This window comes from Lates calcarifer, linkage group LG11 (assembly GCF_001640805.2).
Source record: "Lates calcarifer isolate ASB-BC8 linkage group LG11, TLL_Latcal_v3, whole genome shotgun sequence".
Taxonomy (NCBI): Eukaryota; Metazoa; Chordata; class Actinopteri; family Centropomidae; genus Lates; species Lates calcarifer.
In genome coordinates this window covers 19,488,138-19,509,962 of record NC_066843.1, presented here as the reverse complement: position 1 = coordinate 19,509,962, position 21,825 = coordinate 19,488,138, and the positions used below count along the sequence as shown (strand labels likewise).

The 21,825-nt window shown below is 39.1% G+C and overlaps 1 protein-coding gene across 1 annotated transcript in view; it reads left to right on the top strand.

The window, feature by feature from the left end:
• The window catches only part of cpt1a2b (carnitine palmitoyltransferase 1A2b), a 34,681-nt gene extending 13,128 nt beyond the window's left edge, over positions 1 to 21,553 (top strand). The window contains exons 11-19 of the mRNA XM_018698511.2: positions 2,141 to 2,329; positions 4,914 to 5,019; positions 6,663 to 6,779; positions 12,964 to 13,128; positions 14,570 to 14,698; positions 15,344 to 15,499; positions 16,269 to 16,382; positions 16,534 to 16,626; positions 18,998 to 21,553. Coding sequence (XP_018554027.1) covers positions 2,141 to 2,329; positions 4,914 to 5,019; positions 6,663 to 6,779; positions 12,964 to 13,128; positions 14,570 to 14,698; positions 15,344 to 15,499; positions 16,269 to 16,382; positions 16,534 to 16,626; positions 18,998 to 19,126 — 1,198 coding nt within the window. The 3' untranslated portion in view covers positions 19,127 to 21,553. The remainder of the gene's footprint in view (positions 1 to 2,140; positions 2,330 to 4,913; positions 5,020 to 6,662; positions 6,780 to 12,963; positions 13,129 to 14,569; positions 14,699 to 15,343; positions 15,500 to 16,268; positions 16,383 to 16,533; positions 16,627 to 18,997) is intronic.
• The last annotated feature ends 272 nt before the right edge of the window (positions 21,554 to 21,825 follow it).

Genomic DNA, 21,825 nt, shown 5'->3' with positions numbered 1-21,825 from the left:
AGTGCAGTGTGATTAAGTATTTCAGAGTAAAAACATAACAGTCTAACAGGCATATCGCACAAAAGTAAATAGTAGAATTGTATTTCAAGTCCTGAATGAGAGAGCTAGCAGCAGGGGAGTGGTTTGTTTGTTGTTTTACCAAACAGGATATCTTCCCCACTGTAGTGTTGTCGTTGGCGAACTTCACTGTGGTGTTAGAGAGGTGGATGGCTATGTGTCCTTAGATCAGCCCTGTGGGACAGGGTCGTGTGAAGTGCAACTGAGATTACATCATCCGTAGATCTGTTTCCACAGTAGGCAAACTGGCAACTTAAAACATTATGGTTTAAATAGACATTAAGCATTAACATTAATCCTTATATTGCTGCTTTGTAATAAATAAAGCTTGAGAGCTTGTGACTGGATGACAGCTTGGTGTTATAGTTTTTAAGAAGACAGCCAAAAAAGGGGAAGGAATATTTTGCTATGGCATCCATTCTTTGATTGATTAGCTATCATAAGCAATAATTAAGTCTCTACAAGTTGAAAGTGACACTTTCAATGTCCGTTTTGCTGCATAAAAATAGGGAAAGGTAAGAAAGGAAGGACACAAAGACAGACAGAAAACAGAATAATGAAGAGAAATAGAAGAAGGAAGTGAAGGTAAGGAAAGTGGACCTGAAAAGAATGGATTTTCTTTGAGGTTTGACATTTTGATAGGGTAAGCTGTTAAAACCTCATAAGGAGAATGCATTTGTGTGTGTTTTAGGTGTTCTTGTTTGTTCGCCTTAGTGTGATTGTGCCTGGACAGGAAAGATAACAAAGCAGTCGAACCAACTGCCTGAGCATTCTGAAAGCATTATGTTGTGTTATGTTGTTTTTCTTCACATGTTAACATCTGTAATGGACATGTACAAATTTACATTTGAATACAGCACAAAGACAAGATATATGTTCAAACTGATAAACTTAATAGTTTTTTGAAAATATACACACCCTCTGATTGTGATGCCAGCAACACCTTGGAAAAAAGTCGGGCCTGGAGCGTGTTTACCACTGTGTACATCACCTTTTCTTCTGACAACACTCAGTAAGCATCTGGGAACTGACGACACTAATTGGTTTTGAAAGAGACAGAGGGCTGGTTGAGACAGACACGGCTGATTAAAACTCGTATATCTGGTGGAAATGCTACAGGCATCTGGCATATTAGTCATAGCTCAGTTATCTCTCTTTTAACTTGTCATAACATCTGTAGTTTTCTTGGTGTTGGGGTTTGTACTTTGTGCTGCATCAAGCTGAAAATATGAGAATCTTGTCTCTGAGAGATATCTGTTTCTTCAGACAGCACAGTGCTGGTGCTTACTCGGTGTCTAGACAGAACGAGATAACATGGCCCATGCTGTTTTGTTATGCCCTAAGATGCTATTTTTTGACCCAAGGATGAGATAATATATACCCTGACTTGGATGTCGTGCGACTCAGTCTTGAGCTCTAAGGTGCCTTTTGGTTACTTTTAGCCCCTAAATATCCACAATATAACTAGCACTAGCACTAGATGAAAAGTTCACCAAAATCACCATTTTGTGGCTGCGGTACCAAAGTTGTTGCAATTTATCCTATGGGGAACATGATTGTATGTAGCAATTTCATAGCAATCCATCCAATAGTTCTCAAGACATGTTATTAGAATCCAAATATTTCTATATTAAGGTGGCGCTAGATCAAAAGTCCATCCTGTAGTTATTAGATATTTCAGTTTGAAATCAGATGTAGTGTTGCAACCATGTAATTGTAACATTTAAAGTCTACCACCGAAAATATGACTAAGAGAGGAAGCAGTGTTGTAACCAGCTCCTTGTTGGAGAAATGCCAAATAAATCTTGGCTGTAGTCATCTTAATCATAGAATCCATCTGCAGTTTCCTCTTCCTTGAACTCTCTGTGCTCTTAAGACCCCACCCTCTGCTCTCTTGGGTAATTTAGAAATGGCTTGTCTCTTTTTAACATCATTTGTGATCAGTTACAGATCTCTGTGTACATGTTAGCAGTGTATAGGGATCGATGATAATGATGATAATGATCATGAGCCTGTAATGTCTCACAATTTATATGTCCCCATATAAATTTTTTTTTTCCCCCATTTATATCCCCATATGTAGGATTCCTTGGTCTCAAATGAGGAAGCAGTACTTCAGCTCCGGTGTCAACAAGAGATCACTGGATGCCATTGAGAGGGCAGCCTTCTTTGTAACCTTGGACAATGAAGAGCAAGGCATGAGGGGAGAGGACCCAGCAGGGAACCTGGACCGCTACGCAAAGTCCCTGCTCCATGGGAAATGTTATGACAGGTGAGGAGGAGAGAAAGTACATGGATGCTTGGAAATCGCTAGGGGCCTTGAGATCACAACCAGAGCTACCTTGTCTTGAACTCTGGATTTCAACATTGTATTCCAGGATGAAATAGATGGCATGTTTAATGGCCTACCTACAAACTAGAAGTAATGATGGCCACAATGACAGACAGGATGAAGACAGGACAGACAGAGTAAATGGACTATATTTATATAGAGCTTTTCTAGTCCTTTCGACCACTCAAAGCACTTCATACTACAGATCACATTCACACACCAATGACACGCATCGGAGGCAATGTGGGGTTCAGTATCTTGCCCAAGGATACTTCAGCAGACTGGAGGAGCTGGGAATCGAACCACCGATCTTCTGATTGGTGGGCAACTGCTCTACCTCCTGAGCCACAGCCGCCACAGAGAAAGATATAATTCCTCTCAATTCATGTATGGTTAGTGGTATCTCAGATTACACAAATAATCCAGTGCCACCTTAAACTCTGTGTATTCCTAATACAACTGTAAAGAGTTTCATCAGAATTACAGGTAGCACCGTGATTAAAATAAAGCGGACAGGAGGAAAAATGTATATCTTATATGTCTTCAACAAGGTTTGATATCAATTCTCTAAAATTCTAAAATATTTGAATACTAAGTGCACTGTTCGTAGCACTAAACATCATATATTAAAGGTCAAGAAGAACTGAAAGTTTGTACTAAACCTTTCGTCAGATTCTTAAAGGAATTGTTAGACATTTTGGAAATATATTTCCTGAAATGCTTGTTTAATCTTTTTCTTTTCAACCCATAGATAATTGCTCCTGCTGCACTTCTGCTGCTTTTCCATCTCACAGTTTTAGCACTACTCGCCTCTACTTGACTCGTAGAGGCGTTGTTCAGGTGGCTGGTTGTTGGTGTGTAAAAATGGAAGTTGTAGTGTTGTAGTGTTGCAGTCACGGATGCAGGGATTGATTACTTCAAAGTGGCTCCAGAGAGTGACTGTTCTACTCCGTTTCGGTCGTTTTCCATTACAATTGAGTACCACCTCAACGTGAGTGGGGTCATCATAGCAAGGCAGCCCAAAACTCCCGTGACATCATTTGTATGGGACACAAACACAAATAGTAAAAACACACAGTCGCTGTTGCCAGGTTTTAAGAATTGGGGGGTTTGATTCTTGTGAAGGAGTCGCTCTCATGACTGATCTAGTGATGTCACTACCAGGCCAATCAGTGGCCTGCAGTCTGTTGACATCACATTTTCGGTTCGACTCAGCTCGCTTGGAACCCCAGCCAAGTAGGTACTAAAAAAGTACCTGATACCAGGTACTACCACCTGATGGAAAGTCGAGTCGAGTCAAGTAGAGCTGAGTAGGTGCTAGTGGAAAAGCAGCATAAGTAGCTTACACCATTAGTAGTGTACAGGGCTTGACATTGACTTTTTTGCTCACCAGCTACTGTGGCTAGTGGTTTTCCAGAGTTACTAGCTAATCAGCATAGCCACTCACTAGCCATAAGTTTGTAGTTGGGAGGTTGTGTTTTATGTCATTAAAGTTGACTGTGTTGCAAATGACCAACATGAAGGTTACATTTCTCCTCTCCTGTGTTCTTGTGTGTCTTGGCACACGGCGCTAGAAAAGCTCCTTCAACATCAACCCTGTTGATTATTATACAACCCCACCTCCTTGCTCTCCTGGTTTGTTTACACCTGTTAAATGGTGTAAACAAATTTAAGACATCATAGGATTCTCTGTCCCCTCTCCTTCAGTTCTACTTGCCCTCAATCTATCATCCTCTGACACTCTCTCCTTCCAGCTAATCCCTACGACCCTCTTTAACACTTGGCAGCAGCAGCAGCAGCAATCTGTGTCAACAGTTCAGTATAATAACCCTGTGTTCTGCATTTACATCCTTGAATGTTAACACACATTGGCTTCAATGTGTTAATGGTTGCTGTTCTTTGTGAAGGCCTAATTGACTAAAACATGTGACGGAATTGCATTTATCAGTCACTTTTTTTTATTTGGCCAGTGGCCAATGGCCAGTGTATGTATAAAATGAAGACTATAAGGCATTCATAAAGATGACTACATTTTCTCTTTCAGTTTACAACTTTCAAAATAAACACACACAGCAACCACTACCACCACGTCTCATGTAACTGCCAAACCTTGATTTATTGTTTCAAATATGAGCATCTAAAATTGATCTTTTAATGTGAGGCATTAAAAGCTGGCTTCCCTGCCAACTTTCTTTGTTCCAAAAATCTGCACAGCAGAGTCACACGTAGTTGTGATGATGGTTATTGACAGAGGTTCATTAGAGTTACACAACCCATAGCAGCCAGTGAAGCTCTCTTTTTAAATTCTCTTACTTTTTAAAGTTTTGTAATGTTACAGTAGATTGTAACAGTATGGTGGGCATACTGTATTGTATTAGCTCTAAGTAATACCACCACTACGAGATATACATCAGCGATTGATAGATAAACATTTCATCACTTTCCTAACTGTCATTCAAATACAAGATAATGTGCATTCTCTCACATTTTGCTCTTTCTTTATCTTTCCTATCTTATCTCTCAGGTGGTTTGATAAATCATTCTCCATTGTGATCTACAAGAATGGGAAGAGTGGACTGAATGCAGAGCACTCCTGGGCTGATGCACCGACTGTGGCTCACCTTTGGGAGGTGTGTTTGTGTATGTCTCTCTGTGTTCCAGCGCTCGTATTTTGTTTCAGAAATGTACATTTTTTTTTGCTTATTAGCGGTATCCATTATAGTTTGTCACTCGAAGCTCAGGGACTTCCACTGTGAGAGTCCCTTTTCTCAGAAATTGCTGTGGAGAAAAACAGAAAATTATACTAAAAGAAAAAGCAGCACAGATAATGAAGACATCAAACTACTCACACTACACTGTTGCTACTGCTGTTACATACAGTACCAGCTAGAGTAAGTCAGCTGCATGTTAATGTGGTTAAAACTGAGATCCCACCAGGTATCTGGTTGTTGGAGCACATTTGAAAGCTGCATTGAAAAAGACTGCATAACAGTGGCCTGGCAAAGGCAATGTCACAGTCAATATATCCTACAGTATATGACATATGATATATTGGCAGGATTCTGCCAATGGCATCAAAGTTTGCCATTCCAACAATGAAAAATATAGATTAATGATATACTGATTATCTCAGGACCACAGTATAAAACGAAACATCAAAGTGTATTGGTATATCATTTAATATGTAATGTAATGTATGTCTACGGGGCAATGGAAAGAAGGTGTAAAGTTTGATGACTAATCTTCCTTTTTCAAGAAGCCTTCATGTACAATGCAGCTTGTGTCTGCTGCTGATGCCGTAGGTGATAGTGCTATGATGGAAAGTTGACCACTTATAGCGTGGGCTCATTTTCCAGGTGCCATGTGGGCCTGTGGGAGTGCTAACTGGGCAATGACACTTCACACCCACTGGGGTAAATAAGCACCTTTGTTTAGATAGGAGTGGAATTTCTGACCAATCTTCAACTTGATTAGGCGAGTACCAGCTACTTCTTAACTCAGTCATTCATTTCGTTGTCAGTGGGTTACCATGAAAAGAGGCACACATAGGTAATGCGTGCATTAACTGAGCCCATCCATAGGCCAGTGTGTTCATCTGTTTTGAGTTTCTCACAATGTCGAGAACTAGGTCAGCCACCGCAAAGGGCCCTTATACTTTTGCTCAAAAGGCAGTTGTATTATATTATTCATAGTAGATAGTACATATCATATTAGATAATACAATTATAGCATTATATACATTCTGATGTATAATGTATATAATTATATAGATTATGTAATATATAATTATTAAATGGAAACCAGAGCTCTGCCTCCCTCTGTGGGTCAGTAGGAATGCAAAACAAATGGTGAGTTATCTCAAAACTATATATATATATACACACACCACACCACACACACACACACACAATGACTGTGGAAGGATGGGGGTGACTTCTCGGTCACAGGCATGATGGTGCTGGATTTGAAGCATGTTGAGACAACAACCTGACTCGAGGTGTTGAAGATGTTTTTGAGGACAGCTCTTCTGCACAGTCTTTAAACACGTAACCAGATATGTTGTCCAGGCTGTCAGCTGAGCCGAGGAGGCATTAATCATGAAAAGTGATTAAAATACTGAGTGGGAATGCCAAAGTTAGGGGAAAAAAACACTCTTCGCTGTCTTGATCTAAAAAAAATAAAAAACAAATAAAATAGAATGGAGTAATTTTGTGTGTGTATTTGTAGTGTGTGTTGTGTATTATTGTATGAGCATGTCTCTCCCCTTTTACAGTACACCTTGGCTACAGATGCTTTCCAGCTTGGCTACACAGAGGACGGCCACTGTAAAGGCGAGGTGGACCGCTCACTACCCCATCCTCAGAGGCTTCTCTGGGACATCCCATCAGAGGTACATACACCCTGTGAAAAGTATATGTATGTGTGTTTGTGTGTCTATTGAAATGCAGTGTGCTCACTCACTAACTATCCCTATATTTTCAACACTGAACACCATCAATGCAGTTGTGCAGATCATATCATACATTGTTATGAACATGCCTGAATGTTTTCACTCTGTCACTTGTACCTGGCTGGTACAAGCAGGCACAAGTCCTGCAACCATGCAGTGTTATTGCCGTTGTCTTGATCCACTTCAAAATGACCAACCAAAATGTTTGTTAATGTTTAGAGTTGTTCCCTGAATTGTTGCCTAATTAAGTAAATGCTATTCTGTGTGCTATGTAGCAGTAGTGATTGTTTTGGTATCAGAGGCTACACACTCTTTGTTCCTCCTCATGTCAAAGTGGCCATTGCATTGAATAACTCCCATCAGCCTCTCTGGGGTTTTTCCTAATTTCCCTGTCTGCTGTGCTCAAGTCTCAGCCTCTCTTCTGTGTCTCTGTACTTTCCATAACCAGTGATCACTCACAGAGGGTTACTTCAGGACACAGCACTCACTTCATCAGTCACATCACAATATATATATTTTTTTCTGCGTCACGATATGTACTGTCACGTTTTTATCTGAATCGTGATGCATTGTGCCACGGTGCATCACACCCCGAGCAAACACAGGGTCAGCTGATATTTATATGTAAATGTTACCAGCCTCCTCTAGAATAATCTTGCAATAAAAATAAAAAATAGACTGGGGCTCCTCATTTTTACTTTCATTTAAACCATTTCCAAACTTAATTGAAATAAAAGCATTTCAGCTTAGGTTTAAAGTTTATCAGTCATCGTCATGATGCACATAAATTACTTTCACTTTTGGACTGACTCAGCCTTTGACATCCTGATGGTGCTAAAGTAAAAATAATTCTATTCTTCATGGACTTTTGCAAGCAGTGATAACAAATACAGGACACTGCTTCCATTGTTTCTGTAACTCTCAAGTGAGTAGGTGGTGCGTTTAGAACAGGTAAAAATGCCAGAAATTATGTAGAAAACAAAACCATCTCATACTTGGGCTGAATGATTGAGGGAGAATTCTTTCAAATCAATATTGTAAGTGATCTCCTCTGATACATTCCACCTCATTTATAAGACCAAGAACTCTATCCATACCAGAGTTATATCACAATCATTACAATCAAACCTTATATTACTTCTATAGTTATATTATAGTTCTATTCAGATGCTAGAGGAGGGCTAGCCTCCCTGCCAGCAAAGCCACTGTTGACAGATAGCGCCCTATACAACAAACTTTGTCTCTGCATTTAACATTAAACTGTTACTTTGTCAAGAAAATAACCTGAAGAGGAACTATACAGACTGGACTCTTTCAGATCCACAGACCTAACCAGGGTCTTCTACTCCTTATTTATCTTTCCCTACACCAGATCCCTGGCCATAAATTATGTCACATTGCAGTGGTATCCAGACCAGAACAGTGGCCAAATTTCTCCTTAGCTTTTAAACTATATGAAATAATTGTCTGACCATTTTATAAAGTAAACCATTTTATTGATCAAATGCTTACAAGTAATTCAGCGAAAATCTGAATTTTTTACAATATTGCTAAACTAAGACGAGTTATATCTTGTCTTGTACAATATCTTAATTGATCATGATGGAAGGCAAATATGCAATATGTGTGCAGTTATTCCAGATTAATAATTTAGAGTTTAGTAAGAGGCCATATTTCGCTCTAACTGAGACAAAGAAAGTGAGGACAATGAATCATGATTGGCAAATGGGTTTGAAATATTGATGATTAATGCCTCATGTTGCAGAACCCCAACATAGCAGGACAGGAGGAAATTGGGCATTGTTGAGAAAAATAAAGTTAGCCAGCTTATCTCAGTCACATTCACTTAGCCAAAAGGGAAAGGTTATATAAGAAGAAAGGGAAGATCACAGTATGTGAAAGCATATGGGTTAGTAAACTGACAGGGAAATCGGAGCGAGGTGGAAAGAAATAATACATAAGAGTGGAGAAAATGCACTCTTATGTATTATTGCCCTGAAAACGCTACCCCCAAACAATTCATCAAATTTTCCCCTGTAACAGGATTATTTTATTGGCTAAACATTAATAAATGACCAAAGAGTTAGTCTTTCATCAGAGAGAGACTTAAAGTTAATTAGGGACATAAGAAAGCAACACCACTGTGAGGTGGTTTCCTGTCGCAAAAGTCCCATGGTTCTCACTTGTGACCAGTTCCAGTTTCAAAGAAAGGGCTCTGCTCAGGGGAAAAGTGGGGATTTTCCCCATGTCCTTTGTCTTAGCTGACAGACTGTCTGAGTAGGTGGTTGGTTTCGTATTTGAAAAAGCTCTTGGGAAAAAAAAGAGATAAATATTTATGAACAGTGTTCACTACAGTTTGTATACTCCCTTGGTCATGTACTGCATGTAACTGTTTTAAACATATGTTCATCTCTGTGCATTTTTATATTTTACATCGGTAAAACTTTCCATCAGCCTCCACTGTATGTTGTTTTTATTTTTAATTAGCAAATGTTGGCATGCTGACATGCTAATCCAAGAAGATGTCCATGGTAAACATTATTCCTGCTAAACATCAGCATGTTAGCATTGTCAGTGAATGTTAGCATGCTGAGTTTAGCATTTAGCTAACTCACTTAGCTGCTAGCATGACTGTAGAGTCATACAGTCTTACTAAAATCACAGCTAGCTGACTTACTCCCAGTCTAAAAAACTGACGAGGGAGGTTCTGCTTTTGTATGTGAAAACAGAAAGAGCAAGTATGAAACGAAAGGAAGTGAAGTAAAACTGATTACTTTCTCTTTTGTTCTTCCCCCTTTCATATTTAATGACTGCTTTTCTCATCTGTCTCTGAATGTGTCTAACTGGGAAATGCATGTAAAGTCTACCTGAAACTATCAACAGGTGTACCAGGCTACTTTATAGTCACTATGTGATTTTTGTGTGTGGGATGTAGAGGAAGTAATCACCAGTTTATAATTCAAGCAGATATTAGAAATTACTAATACTTCATAGTCACTATGAGTATACTCAACACCGTGGCATAAGAAACCTAACAAGCAACACAACAATGCACAAGTATAAATGCTCACAATGGTGTAGGCCACTTGCATAGGCTACGGTCTGCATCGATCCTATGCAGAAATATAAACCAAGTTTAATGAGGAAGTCCAGAGCACAGTTTTCTCTCAGTTCTCACTGTCTGATTTGAAAAATTAGGTATGCATTTTCAGGAACAGGAGCACACCCTGTGTTTGTCAGGCTGTTGTGTCAGTTGTAACACAGCAGGTTAATTAATGAGTATGTGTTTAAGTCTCCTTCTAATGTCTGTGCAGGATATGTGAATTATGAGATATCAAAACCACATGAGTGTACCACAGAAGGTTCACTGAAAAGGGAGTGAACTTGGCTCAGTCACTTTATATCGGCTCATATTTCTCATAGCTGCTGTGTTGCTGTAATTACACTGTGTATTTTAGTAAGTTAAATATTTAACCACAGATATACACACAAAAGCAGACTCAGCAGCTCATTTCAGGGTGTGTGCGGTAAACCTGTCCAATCCTGGAGAGCTGAATGAGTGGGTGCTTGCTGAAACTGTTTTTCCTGTTTCTTTTACTATTTCCTGTCTAGTCTTTTGATTGCAGAATATCCTTTGATCTGTCCAACAAACAAGCATGTTAAAACCATTTTCAATTCAATTCAATTCAATTCAATTCAATTTTATTTATATAGCGCCATATCACAACAACAGTCATCTCAAGGCACTTTTCATATAGAGCAGGTCTAGACCGTACTCTTTAAAATAGGTATTTACAGAGAGAGACCCAACAAATCCCACCATGAGCAAGCACTAGGCAACAGTGGCAAAGAAAAACGTCCTTTTAAGAGGCAGAAACCTCGAGCAGAACTGGACTCAGGGTGGGCGGCCATCTGCCTCGACCGGTTGGGTTAAGAAGGAGAGAGAGGGGGAGAGGGGGGGAGAGGGGGTAGAGAATAGCGAAAGAAGAACATAGCATAACACAGGTTCCATATCAGATGTAAGATGAGGCCAGTAATACAGCAGTAGTAATGATAGTAGTGATAATTAAAGTATTAACTACTAACACAGCAATACAACTAATAGCAGTGTAAGTAATTTCTAATTCTAGCAGCAGGTGTTGAGTGGAGTTGTAGGAGCAGCAGGAGACTTGTCATCATCCATCAGACTCTACAGCTCCAGAGGCAGAAATACCTGCAGAAAGAGACAGAGGAGGAGAGAGAGACGGGAAAGCACAATACTACAGGAAAGGGGACATATTGAGTTAGTAACATGTAACATGGGATATGAATCCATATTGAGTGGAGAGAGGGAGGGAGAGTATATTTTGTATATTTAAGTTCAATGCTTCTTTCTGAATGTAGTGGTCAAACTAAACAATACTGTAGAGGAGGCAAAATATTATTCTCTGTATTATTCTCTGTGTATGTGTGTGACATGATTTTGTCGGCCAGTTTTTTTTTTAATACTAGAAGTTGGGGTGGAGCTACCTGACATCAGACCAGGATCATGCTGATGCATCTGATGCCTCTTCACAATCTCTCAAATAACCAGTCAGATTTTTTAAGTTTCTGACAAATTCAGAACCAGATGAAAAAAGTATGGGAAATAAGTGATTTAACTATTTGAGAGGGCCTCGTTTTTGTAGAATTCCCGCCCTTTGAAGTGTAGGTGGCAGAGGGTACTAAAAAGCAAAGTAGATACTTAAATTAAAGGAGGAACAAAGCATGAATTAACCTTTTATTTTAGAAAACGCTTAGAGATACTAGACAAAGATTGAGTTTAACTTTGTAATATTTAGGAAGCACTGAATGCACTGATTTTTTTAACTAAGAAATTAATAGGCAAGACATGCTAACAGCCCTGTGAAGGTGCACTTGAGCACAGTGGTGCTTTGAGCTAAATGCTAAAATCAGCATGCTAACATGTTCAAAATGGCAGTACTGACTTGCTGATGTTATGATGTTAAATAGGTAATAATTATAATATTTTTCTATATTTACCATCTTAGGTCACTGCATTGCAGAGCTGGTGTCCGGCAAGCAAAACAAAAGAACTTATAATACAAACAAAACCAAGGAGGACCAGTAACATCCTCCCTGTCATGCTAAATAACCAGCCTGTAGAAGAGGTGTAACATTTGAAGTACCAATCATCAATCAGACATTAACTTTTAATATGAACTCAGAGAGCATTTTTAAGAGAGCTAATCAACATTTTTTTTTTTTTTTTTTTTTTATTAGGAAGTTGAGGAGCTTTGGTGTTAGCCAACACTTGAAATGGCATACAGGAACCTGGTTGAAAGCACCTTATCATTTAACATAACAGCTTAGTATGGCAACCTGAATACAAAGAGCAAAAACTTTTATTGTGTTCGATGAGAAGCAAAAGACAAATTTCCAATTTAATCTAATCTAATTTTAGCTTTGGATGCTATCATGTGCTAATCAGCAGTAAAAACAAAGTGCACACACTGATTGAGCAACCACCCCCAGAGCCACAGCGCAAGCTTGGCTAAAAATGATTAACTGAAAAATGATTCTTGAACCAACAAACAAGAATTTAATGAATATTAAACTAAAATTTGACAGTGAAATTACTGTACACAGCTGCATCCATCCTGCACTGTTGTTGGAAGAGTGTGGTTTCATAGTACATTTGCTGTTGTATACACACAAATTGCCAAGGTGGATCGTATTTAGTTGAAAGGCCCAACGCTAATTTACCTCTGCTTTAACGTACAAAAATGTGTCTCAGAGGGGTCAATGTTGCAGTAACACTGACCTCTAAACAGCTCATTTTGAAGATTTGTGGATATTCTGAACTTTTTTAAGGACAGATGAACAGAAGACCTTTGCAGTTGCCCACTTTGATTAGGGCCATGTACTGCTCTTGTACATTTGTTGTTTCTTATCAAAAAGGCTGTCTTGTAATTGACTGTGACATGTGACATGTGGAACAGCTGTCTTTAAAAAAAAAAAAAAAAAAAAAATTGCCCTTGGCCTTTAGAACAAAAGCTTTCATCTACTTTCAATGGAAGTCCAGTGGCCATCTTTGTTCCAGTTTTGAAGTCTCTATTTCTCTATTTACCTTTCTCTCTGTCAGGTTCAGGCTCAAGTACACAGTTCCCTGGCTGTTGCCCAGGCACTGGCAGATGATGTGGACTGCCATGTGTTCCCCTTCAGCGAGTTTGGAAAAGGACGGATCAAGAAGCTTCGCATCAGCCCTGATGCATTCATACAGATTGGCTTACAGCTGGCATACTACAGGGTAAGACTCATAAAAAAAATATAACGGCACTAATGTATATTTTCTTGGTAGTTTTTCAGTCAAGCGTTAGTAAAGAGAGTTAGTTTGTTACGGTGCAGGTAACACAGGAGATGAGACCCAAAATGACCTTGGATTTAATTTGCACAGAGAAACACCAGTCTCAGTGAAAGTAAAACAACTTTTCATTGTCATTATTCATTATTGTCCCCCACTAATTTATTTGATTATTCCCTGTGGATCTGAAGTATAGATGGTTGATTGTGAGGTCAAATGTGCACATTCATCCAATCCTGACAGTGATGCTTTGTGGATGAATGTAGAAGGTATAGAACAGCAGTGGAGAAACTAGCATTAACATAATCTGACTTACTGACCCAGGGGAAATTAAGCTCTCACCACACTGACTGAATGATTTTTCACGCTGTTATAATATTACACTGTGAGAAAGACTCAAGATCTGTTTTGCACTCACTAACAGCTGTCACATATTACTTTCAACTTAGTGTATACAAGTTGTTTCCTCCTGTTGGATCACTTTTGTTTGATTACAATATAACAAGTTCTGGACTTTGAGACTGGACTGTGGACTGATTGGTTGAGTGAACTTAGATTTTATATGGTTGTAGTATTTATTGCCCAGTCTCAGGTCCACACAACACAGTAGCTGCCTTAGCTGACTGTTGAATCAAATGCCAAAATCCTTAAGATGCAGTTCTACTATTGGTTGCTATGAAAGTACAGATTTTATCTAAGTCAGTTGAAAAAACTCATCTGAAAACACAAAGCCACATTTGTCACAAGAAGCCATGCCTCAATTATTAATTACACATTTGTGATAATGAAGAAGGATGCTGGATATCCCGAAGCAAAGTATTCCTTTACTGTAAGGCTAAAGTGAGATGTGGAAATGCATGAAGGAAGACATTCATTATAGAAAAATGCAATAAAGCCTCCACTGTAACTGATCTAAGTATTCCATTATTTTCATCTAATATCCAGAATCCAAATGTCTTCTCAGAAACCAGACACACTCAGGTCATGTTTTCTAGTGTTTGTAGGGTAGATGAAAGTAACTGTACTGGCTGTTGAGATGTCAGTCCATGTTGTTGTTAGAATCTACTGAGTTACAAGCACACAATCTAACAGTTAAAGGGAATTAATTGTTGATTGAGATAACTATATCCATGTACAAGACAGTACCTTTTGGTCATAATCAGCTAGGATAATTGGATAGTTGACTTCCATGGCTCCTGAACCATGCCTTTTTAGTTTATATGTGAATCATCACAGCAGCTACCCTGGACTTTTGTGGTACTCTTCTTTTTTTTGTTGTTTTTACATTAGAGGCATGTCATTAAACCCCTTTTTCCTGGACAGTCTGTCTGTTTGTGTTCCTGTTCACAAACAGCTGTTCCTCTCCACTCTCCCTCTCTTCCTCCAGGATCGTGGTGGTTTCTGTTTGACCTATGAGGCATCAATGACGCGTCTTTTCAGGGAGGGCAGGACAGAGACTGTGCGATCCTGCTCCAACGAAAGCTGTGCCTTTGTCAAAGCTCTAGAGGGTGGAGAGGTACTGATACATTTTTTAATTCTGCTCTCTTTTAAGTGTTTAAAATAAAAGCTCACACAAAGTATTAAACTCCTAATAGAATAGAATAGAATAGGCTTTATTGTCACTGTACAGTTAAGTACAACAAATTTGTGGGTGCTCCACGAGGACAAACAGATATTAGAAGAAAGGTATATACAATTAGAAATACAAAATGTACACGAAAAATACGGCGGTGTTGATGACCCTCTGCACAGCTTTCCTGTCCTCAGCCTGTGTACCACACACTCAGGCCGTATGTTAGTACACTCTCCACAGAGGAGTGATAGAAGGCCAGCAGCAGCTTCTTGTCCAGATTGTTTTTCCTGAGCACACGCAGGAAATGCAGCCACTGCTGAGCCTTCTTCACGAGGGCCTTGGTGTTGGGAGTCCTGGAGAGATCGGCCGAGATGTGGGTGCCCAGAAACCTGAAGGTGGTGACGGTTTCCAGGTTCTCCATTTATGAGGAGGGGGGTGTGGTCTTGTCGGGCGTACAGCAGGGAGCTCGGCATGCAGCCCTGAGGGGAGCCAGTGCTGAGTGTCTATTTTGTGGCGTATTTCTGTGATTTATAGGGGATTTTATTTCAGGGATTCAGTGAAAGTGTGATGTGTGATTTGGTTTGACAGGCAGAGGAACAATGCAGGTGTCTCTTCAAACTGGCTTCCGAGAGGCACCAGAACCTTTATCGAATGGCTATGACTGGAGCTGGAATTGACAGACACCTCTTCTGCCTGTATGTGGTGTCCAAATACCTGGGGGTGGAGTCACCATTTCTTAAAGAGGTAATATTTTGGTTGTGTTTGCTGTCAGTGTTGAATTGTAATTTTAGTCTTCTCTGATTTTCTGTACTGTACACAGAATTTTGTATATAACACCAGTTAAGTGAGGATTAACAGAAACAGCACCTGTTTTTTCTGCTTTGGTTTTCAGCCACATTGATTCATGGTCTCAATATGAACAGATTTTGGGCTCAATGTTGAGGCTGTACGTAGGTTCAGAGGTGCTTTTAGGTAAATGCTAATTTTAGCATGCTAACATGCTCACAGTGACAATGCTAACATGTTTTTTAGCAGGTATGTTCATCACTGTAGTTTAGCATGTTAGCATGCTAAAATTTGCTACTTAGCCCAAAACACAAACTACATCTACTGAAGGTGATGGGAATGTTACAGTGTTTCCCCCCTACCATTGTCTTGGCAGGGCAGCCCTCCCCAAGAAAAGCAAAGAAAAAAAATGCCAAAATTAAAAGATCATTTAGGTTCACATTTCTCTCCCCACTCCATGTTTTATGTGCGTCTCCACATTCGCTGAGGAGACAGGTAGACAACTCACCTTTAAGTGTAAGAGAAGCAATGACAAGTGTTGTAAGTCTCTGTACATCATAGATGGACAGATGTTGATCCCAAACGTCTGAAAGTCAGACCAAATTATCTGTAATTTTTACAAAAAGAGAGATGTTTGCAGTGTAATTATTTATACTGGCTGGGTTGTAAAAGTTGTCAGCAGGGGCTTCACCCCTCTCTCTTTCTCTCTTTCCTGCTCACATTCCAGGTTTTGTCAGAGCCTTGGCGTCTCTCCACCAGTCAGACTCCAGTTCAGCAGATAGAGCTGTTTGACCTGAAGAACCATCCTGACTACATATCCCTGGGCGGAGGGTTTGGACCTGTGAGTAACATGTACTTTCCTCTAGCTGTAATAGCAAATATAGATGGCAAGAATAAACTGGGGTCAGGTTTTTCAACTGATTAGTACAGCCTTGATATTGTTTGACTTTGAGGCTTTAATACTAATCTCATGACCTCTGTGGTCACATTAGGTTGCTGATGATGGTTATGGAGTTTCGTACATCATTGTGGGTGAGGACATGATCAACTTCCATGTGTCATCCAAATACTCCTGCAGTGAGACTGTAAGTAAAACCTCTGTTACTTTCATCAGTGTCTAGAAAAGGTATTGATCATTAAACTAAAGCACATCTGGAATGGCATCACATTGAGATATTAATGAGGAATTATAATCTCACCAGAGGATGTGTAACAGCAATGGCAGAGAACTGCCATTTTGAATCGACAATGACTAATAAATTTGAATTATAAAGGGAGGAGTCCTCTGTAGAAAACTGTGACTAAAATTTTTTTATACTCCAGATGGCATGGTGGTGCAGTGGTTAGGCACTGTCGCCTCACAGCAAGAAGGTTCCGGGTTTGAGCCAGGGCTTTTCTGTGTGGAGTTTGCATGTTCTCTCTGTGCCTGTGTGGGTTCTCTCTGGGTTCTCCAGCTTCTCCCACTGTCCAAAGACATGCAGGTTAATTGATGACTCTCAAATTGCCTGAAGGTGTGAATGTGAATGGCTGTTTGTCTATATACGTCAGCCCTGCGATGGACTGATGATCCGTACAGGGTGTACCCTGCCTTTCGCCCCCCCTGTGACCCTTAATGGATAAGCAATATAGATAATGGATGCGTGGATGTTCAACTCCAGTATCACAGGGATTTTAGAAGACTGAAGGGGCTTCACTACAGTTTTTTTAGCTATATTGATTCCAGCTGTAATGTATTAAGACTGACCTGACTTGTGTAGTGGTTCTAAAGAACTGTCTTTATCTCCTGTTTATTCAGACATAGAAACAAAAAGACCATTCAGTCAGTTCTTGCCTCTTACTCAATCCACCCTGGTATGTTTCCACTTAATTTACATGTTCTGCGGCAAACATGCAGTGAAGCTTTGGACTTAATCTGTAACTCCAAACATTTTCACAGACCACCAAATGTAAACTTCTTTGATTATGTAGTTTACTTATGGTCTTCATGTGTAAGTAAGTATGTAGGTTTCTACTGAAAATGACTCATATTCTGGCTCTTATTTGTATGTGCAAGCCCAATAAGCTTTAGTTGTACAGTAGATCAACCAGACACTCTAAGTTAGGGGTCATCAACTGCATTTGTCCAAGGCTAGAATTTTACATACAGACTTACAAGCAGACATTGTAGGGTCGCACTTTCAAATAAAAAGATGACATTTATTTTGTATTACTGTTTAATATTTACTCTTACAAAACAAAGGTACATTTTCTGTTATTTATTTGTGTATGTCAGTACGAGCCAACACCCCCAAAAAAAAACAGACATTAGACCTAACTGGAAAAGTTCTCAGACCAGAAGTTCACTGAGGAGTGATCTTTAAAATCTTTAATTCCAGAAGCACATTCCTGGCAGGAAATATTAATCAGCTTATTACCTACTATTATTCCACTGCTTCATCTGCCACAGCACCACTGGTTGAAGCCTGGAAATATTTGAAATAAATTGATTAGATAACCAATCACACTGGTTGGAGTGTTTGGGTATGATGTTCTGCTACCTCTGGTCCAGACTCCAGACTGCACGTCCTCAGGACAGAGAGAGAGCTGGGTAACGATGGGCTGAGCGAATTGAGTGTTGTGAGCTCTCCAGTGAAATTGGATTTTCCCCTTTTTAAATGGTAAAAACAAAATTGAAAACAAAACTGTCAGAAGAAAACAAATGTTAGATAGGCTAAATACCAGAATGCATTCATTACTAATGTGTGGGTGGGATGGGAAGCTTTGGTGGGCAGGATGTGGCCCATGGGCTGCCAGTTATGATAATGACACTGTATCAACCCTGTCTATCAGTGTAAACATGAACAATGTAAAAAAAAGAAAAATACCACTGTATCACTCTCTTTGGAAGGGCCTGCAGGATGATGCATTTAGCTTTATTATTCTGTCAAAATGCGAGTGAATTATTACACAATAACTGATATTGTTTTAGTTTTTTTAGTTCAGGGTTTTCGCAACAGCACTGTCTGGCTTTCCAAGTACAAAGCCGGTTTGCATGGCCTTCCATTCATCTGTAAACCACAAAGCACATGACAGCACAGCACAAACTGCATTGTGCTGTGCTTCGTTGTCTATTTTCAGTTCCCTTATTATATTCTTAGTTTTACTGTGGAATCCTGTGTTCATGAATGAAGCTAACACAGCTAAAGTCAGCAGCAATAAGCCAGCTTATTGCAGATATATCTCAGTAAGTAATGAGAAATTGCAGGACAGAAATACTAAAGTCAGTGTGATGATAGTCTGTTTTTTAAACTCTCTAAACTCTGTCAGTGTGGTTGGGCTAAAACTTTATCCACTTCTCTTACTCTCTCCACATCCTGTTTTCTCTCCCTCCGTGGTTTTGATTCTCTACCCGCATTATTTTTCTCTATTCCTCCTTTTCCCACTCTTATTTCTCCTCTCTGACTTTCTTCGTTTCAGGACTCCCACAGGTTTGGAGCTCAGATAAGTAAAGCTCTTCAAGACATCATGACTGTCCTTACTTCTGACACCAAAACCTCCTCGTCCTCCAAAGGAACAACTCAGCCTCAGCCCAAGAAGCTCCTCTGAATACAGCTGAAAGCATTTCAGCATGTGGATATTCCCCCTCAATAAATCTACACTGAGTGTAGAAATAATGAAGAAACCATGATGTACAACCTTAATGTCAAAGGCACAAAATTTTATGTGGCTGACTTAGGACAGAAAAGCATTTGTAGATCTGTCAATAATTAATTTAATGAATAAAAGTAAAGGGAGACTGCAGCCTAATTCAAGAGGCCATGTGCTCTTTGTTTATGTCACCATTATAAGACAAAACAGAAACATAGTTTATCTTAAAATGCTAGCATTAACATAGTGACAGGCTGCTTTTAGACAAAGAAAAAAGAAGTGCCCCCATTGTGAAGTGATGTTGTGCAACTCGCCCCCACTGAGTTTACAATTGTATTATTATTATTATTCACTGCTAAAATGACCTAAAATAGCAATTACAAACATGAGGCTAGCCCTCCATGTAGTAAGAGGTGGCAACGTGAATGTCAATACAATTGTTATTACAGACATAAATTATATAAATCATAATATAATTGACTCATTGGAAGAAGTGAAATGTGATTTTCAACGTGGGATTGGTAAAAGGGGAAATAAAAGGGATAAAAGCCTTCTGCCTCCTGAAGTAAGCACACTCACTGGGATATAGAAACAGCAGTAAGAATACTATTTTAAAGGTCAAAGGCAATGATCAGGATTTAGGTTTATAAATGTAAAATAATGCCGTCCACCTCTGGACCACTGGTACTTTTTGCCAAGAGCAGACAAATATTTCTCCCCACATTGTCTGATACTCCCACAATGCCTCATTACTGTTTCAAAGCTATGGCATTTAAGGACTGTGTGTGCCTGAAGTATCCATTCGCTAAAACAGCTTCAATGCAATTTTTAAACCAATGCAATTCCTAAGGGAAACTTTGTAACATATATTGTTTAATTGTTTTCTCATGATGTGTATTATTAAGAATGTACTACAGTTGGTCAGATAGCTGTTCTAGGCTTTGTCAAGATACGTTATCATGTGCAGTGAAGTCATGGTGAAACAAATAGAGTGACGGAGCTAATGGTTCATTCACTGTAACACAGGAAGCCAGTGTGTGTTATTCCTGTTTCCTACTCCTAAAACTAGCAGAATATTCTCATATCAATATCATTAGAAACTTCCAGTTTTGTTAGGGTGGTGTTAATCCTCCACTACATCTTTGCTCATGTTTTTTATCATCTCTTTTTAGAGAGACTGCTTGCTTAATATTTTGCTTAATGTTTTAACAACCTCCGACCACAGTGGCTTCTGTTTCTGTCTCAGGCTTCAGTGCCTCATTTCTTAAACCATTTAATGCCAGAGCGATCATTTGTTTTTCTAACTGCAAAAGAGTTGTAAAGACTGTTTCTACAGCTACACACTAACAACTTCTCTACCTCTGTCCATTCATTACTTTTTTTAAGAGTTTCTGTATATGCCTTGCATTATTTCTCACTTTGTTTTCCTTTTAATTCAATAGATCTATTTTACCTTAACAGTGAGTTTTGGTTTCAGGTAATAAAAAGAAATATTCATGTTCACAAGTATGTTTTGCAGAGTTGACAACTTATGTTATGATTAGATGGCCATGGATCCAATATGTCAATTACCCATGTCCTCTTCTGCCTTCCATATTTACTTAAGTAAATACTTTTGTAAACCTCTTCCAGGAAAACTACAGAGTCCCTTGGCCCCTTTCATCATTGCTTCTTATAGTTATGGTACATTTAAAATGACTCTGATCTAGCAAGTTGGACAGGATGTCGTTAAAAGTCTCATTAAAGCCTCCTCTGTTGTTCACTTCATGCTCTAGTCTGCCTGAAAAACAAAAGCAGTGAAACCCTTCTCAGTCTACTTCACTGTTCCACACATATTATCACTTAATATGTGATGGATTCAGTGTCCTCTGGCTTTCAATGGTTTGGACAATGAGCTTCTCACAAAAAAAGCTAGAATTTCACAGCAGGGTTACAATGTACTTTTAGGATTAAAGGTTAATGTTAATATTAGCACTGTCTTTTCTTATTCTTTGATTTTTGGGATACATTTTTATCTTCTATTTCTGATACAACTAGTGTTTTTACTCTTAGTTATAGTGGTGATGCTTGAAAGGTTTTGATGAATTTTTGGGTATTGTAGTTTTAAATTATATGATATCCCATGTTTACTGACTTTACACTCCAAATGATCTCTTTTTTTTTTTTCAGTTTGTTTTCATTTTAAAACTTAAAATTGTGGAGTTTGTGAAGAAGGCCTTTTAGAGATGATGATGGCAAGTTATTTATCAAAAAAATGCTTACTGACCTTACAGTGAATCTGCATCAGTATATTCATTTATTGGTTACATTAACAGCTAAATACACATTTTCACCGCTTAAGTTGTCTCTTGTGGGAATCTGTGAAAAATAAAATGCAAGTGAGGACTTGTGTCACTTTTATTACTTGACATTTGAAACACACAAAGTCTTGCTCAGTCAGGACATTCCGCAGAGCTGGCTGCCAGACCAAACTGAGCCACTGGCCTTATGAAGAGGTGGTGAAGAACCTGGCTGAGCTCCAGAGAGGGGAGAAACCTCTAAGAATGGACTCTATAGTGGGACTCTGAGGTAAATACCATGGTCTGAAAGGTTCTGTTTTACAGAGGATTTAGTTTCAAGTTTTGTTTTGACACGTGTGTTCTACTAACATTTCTGTA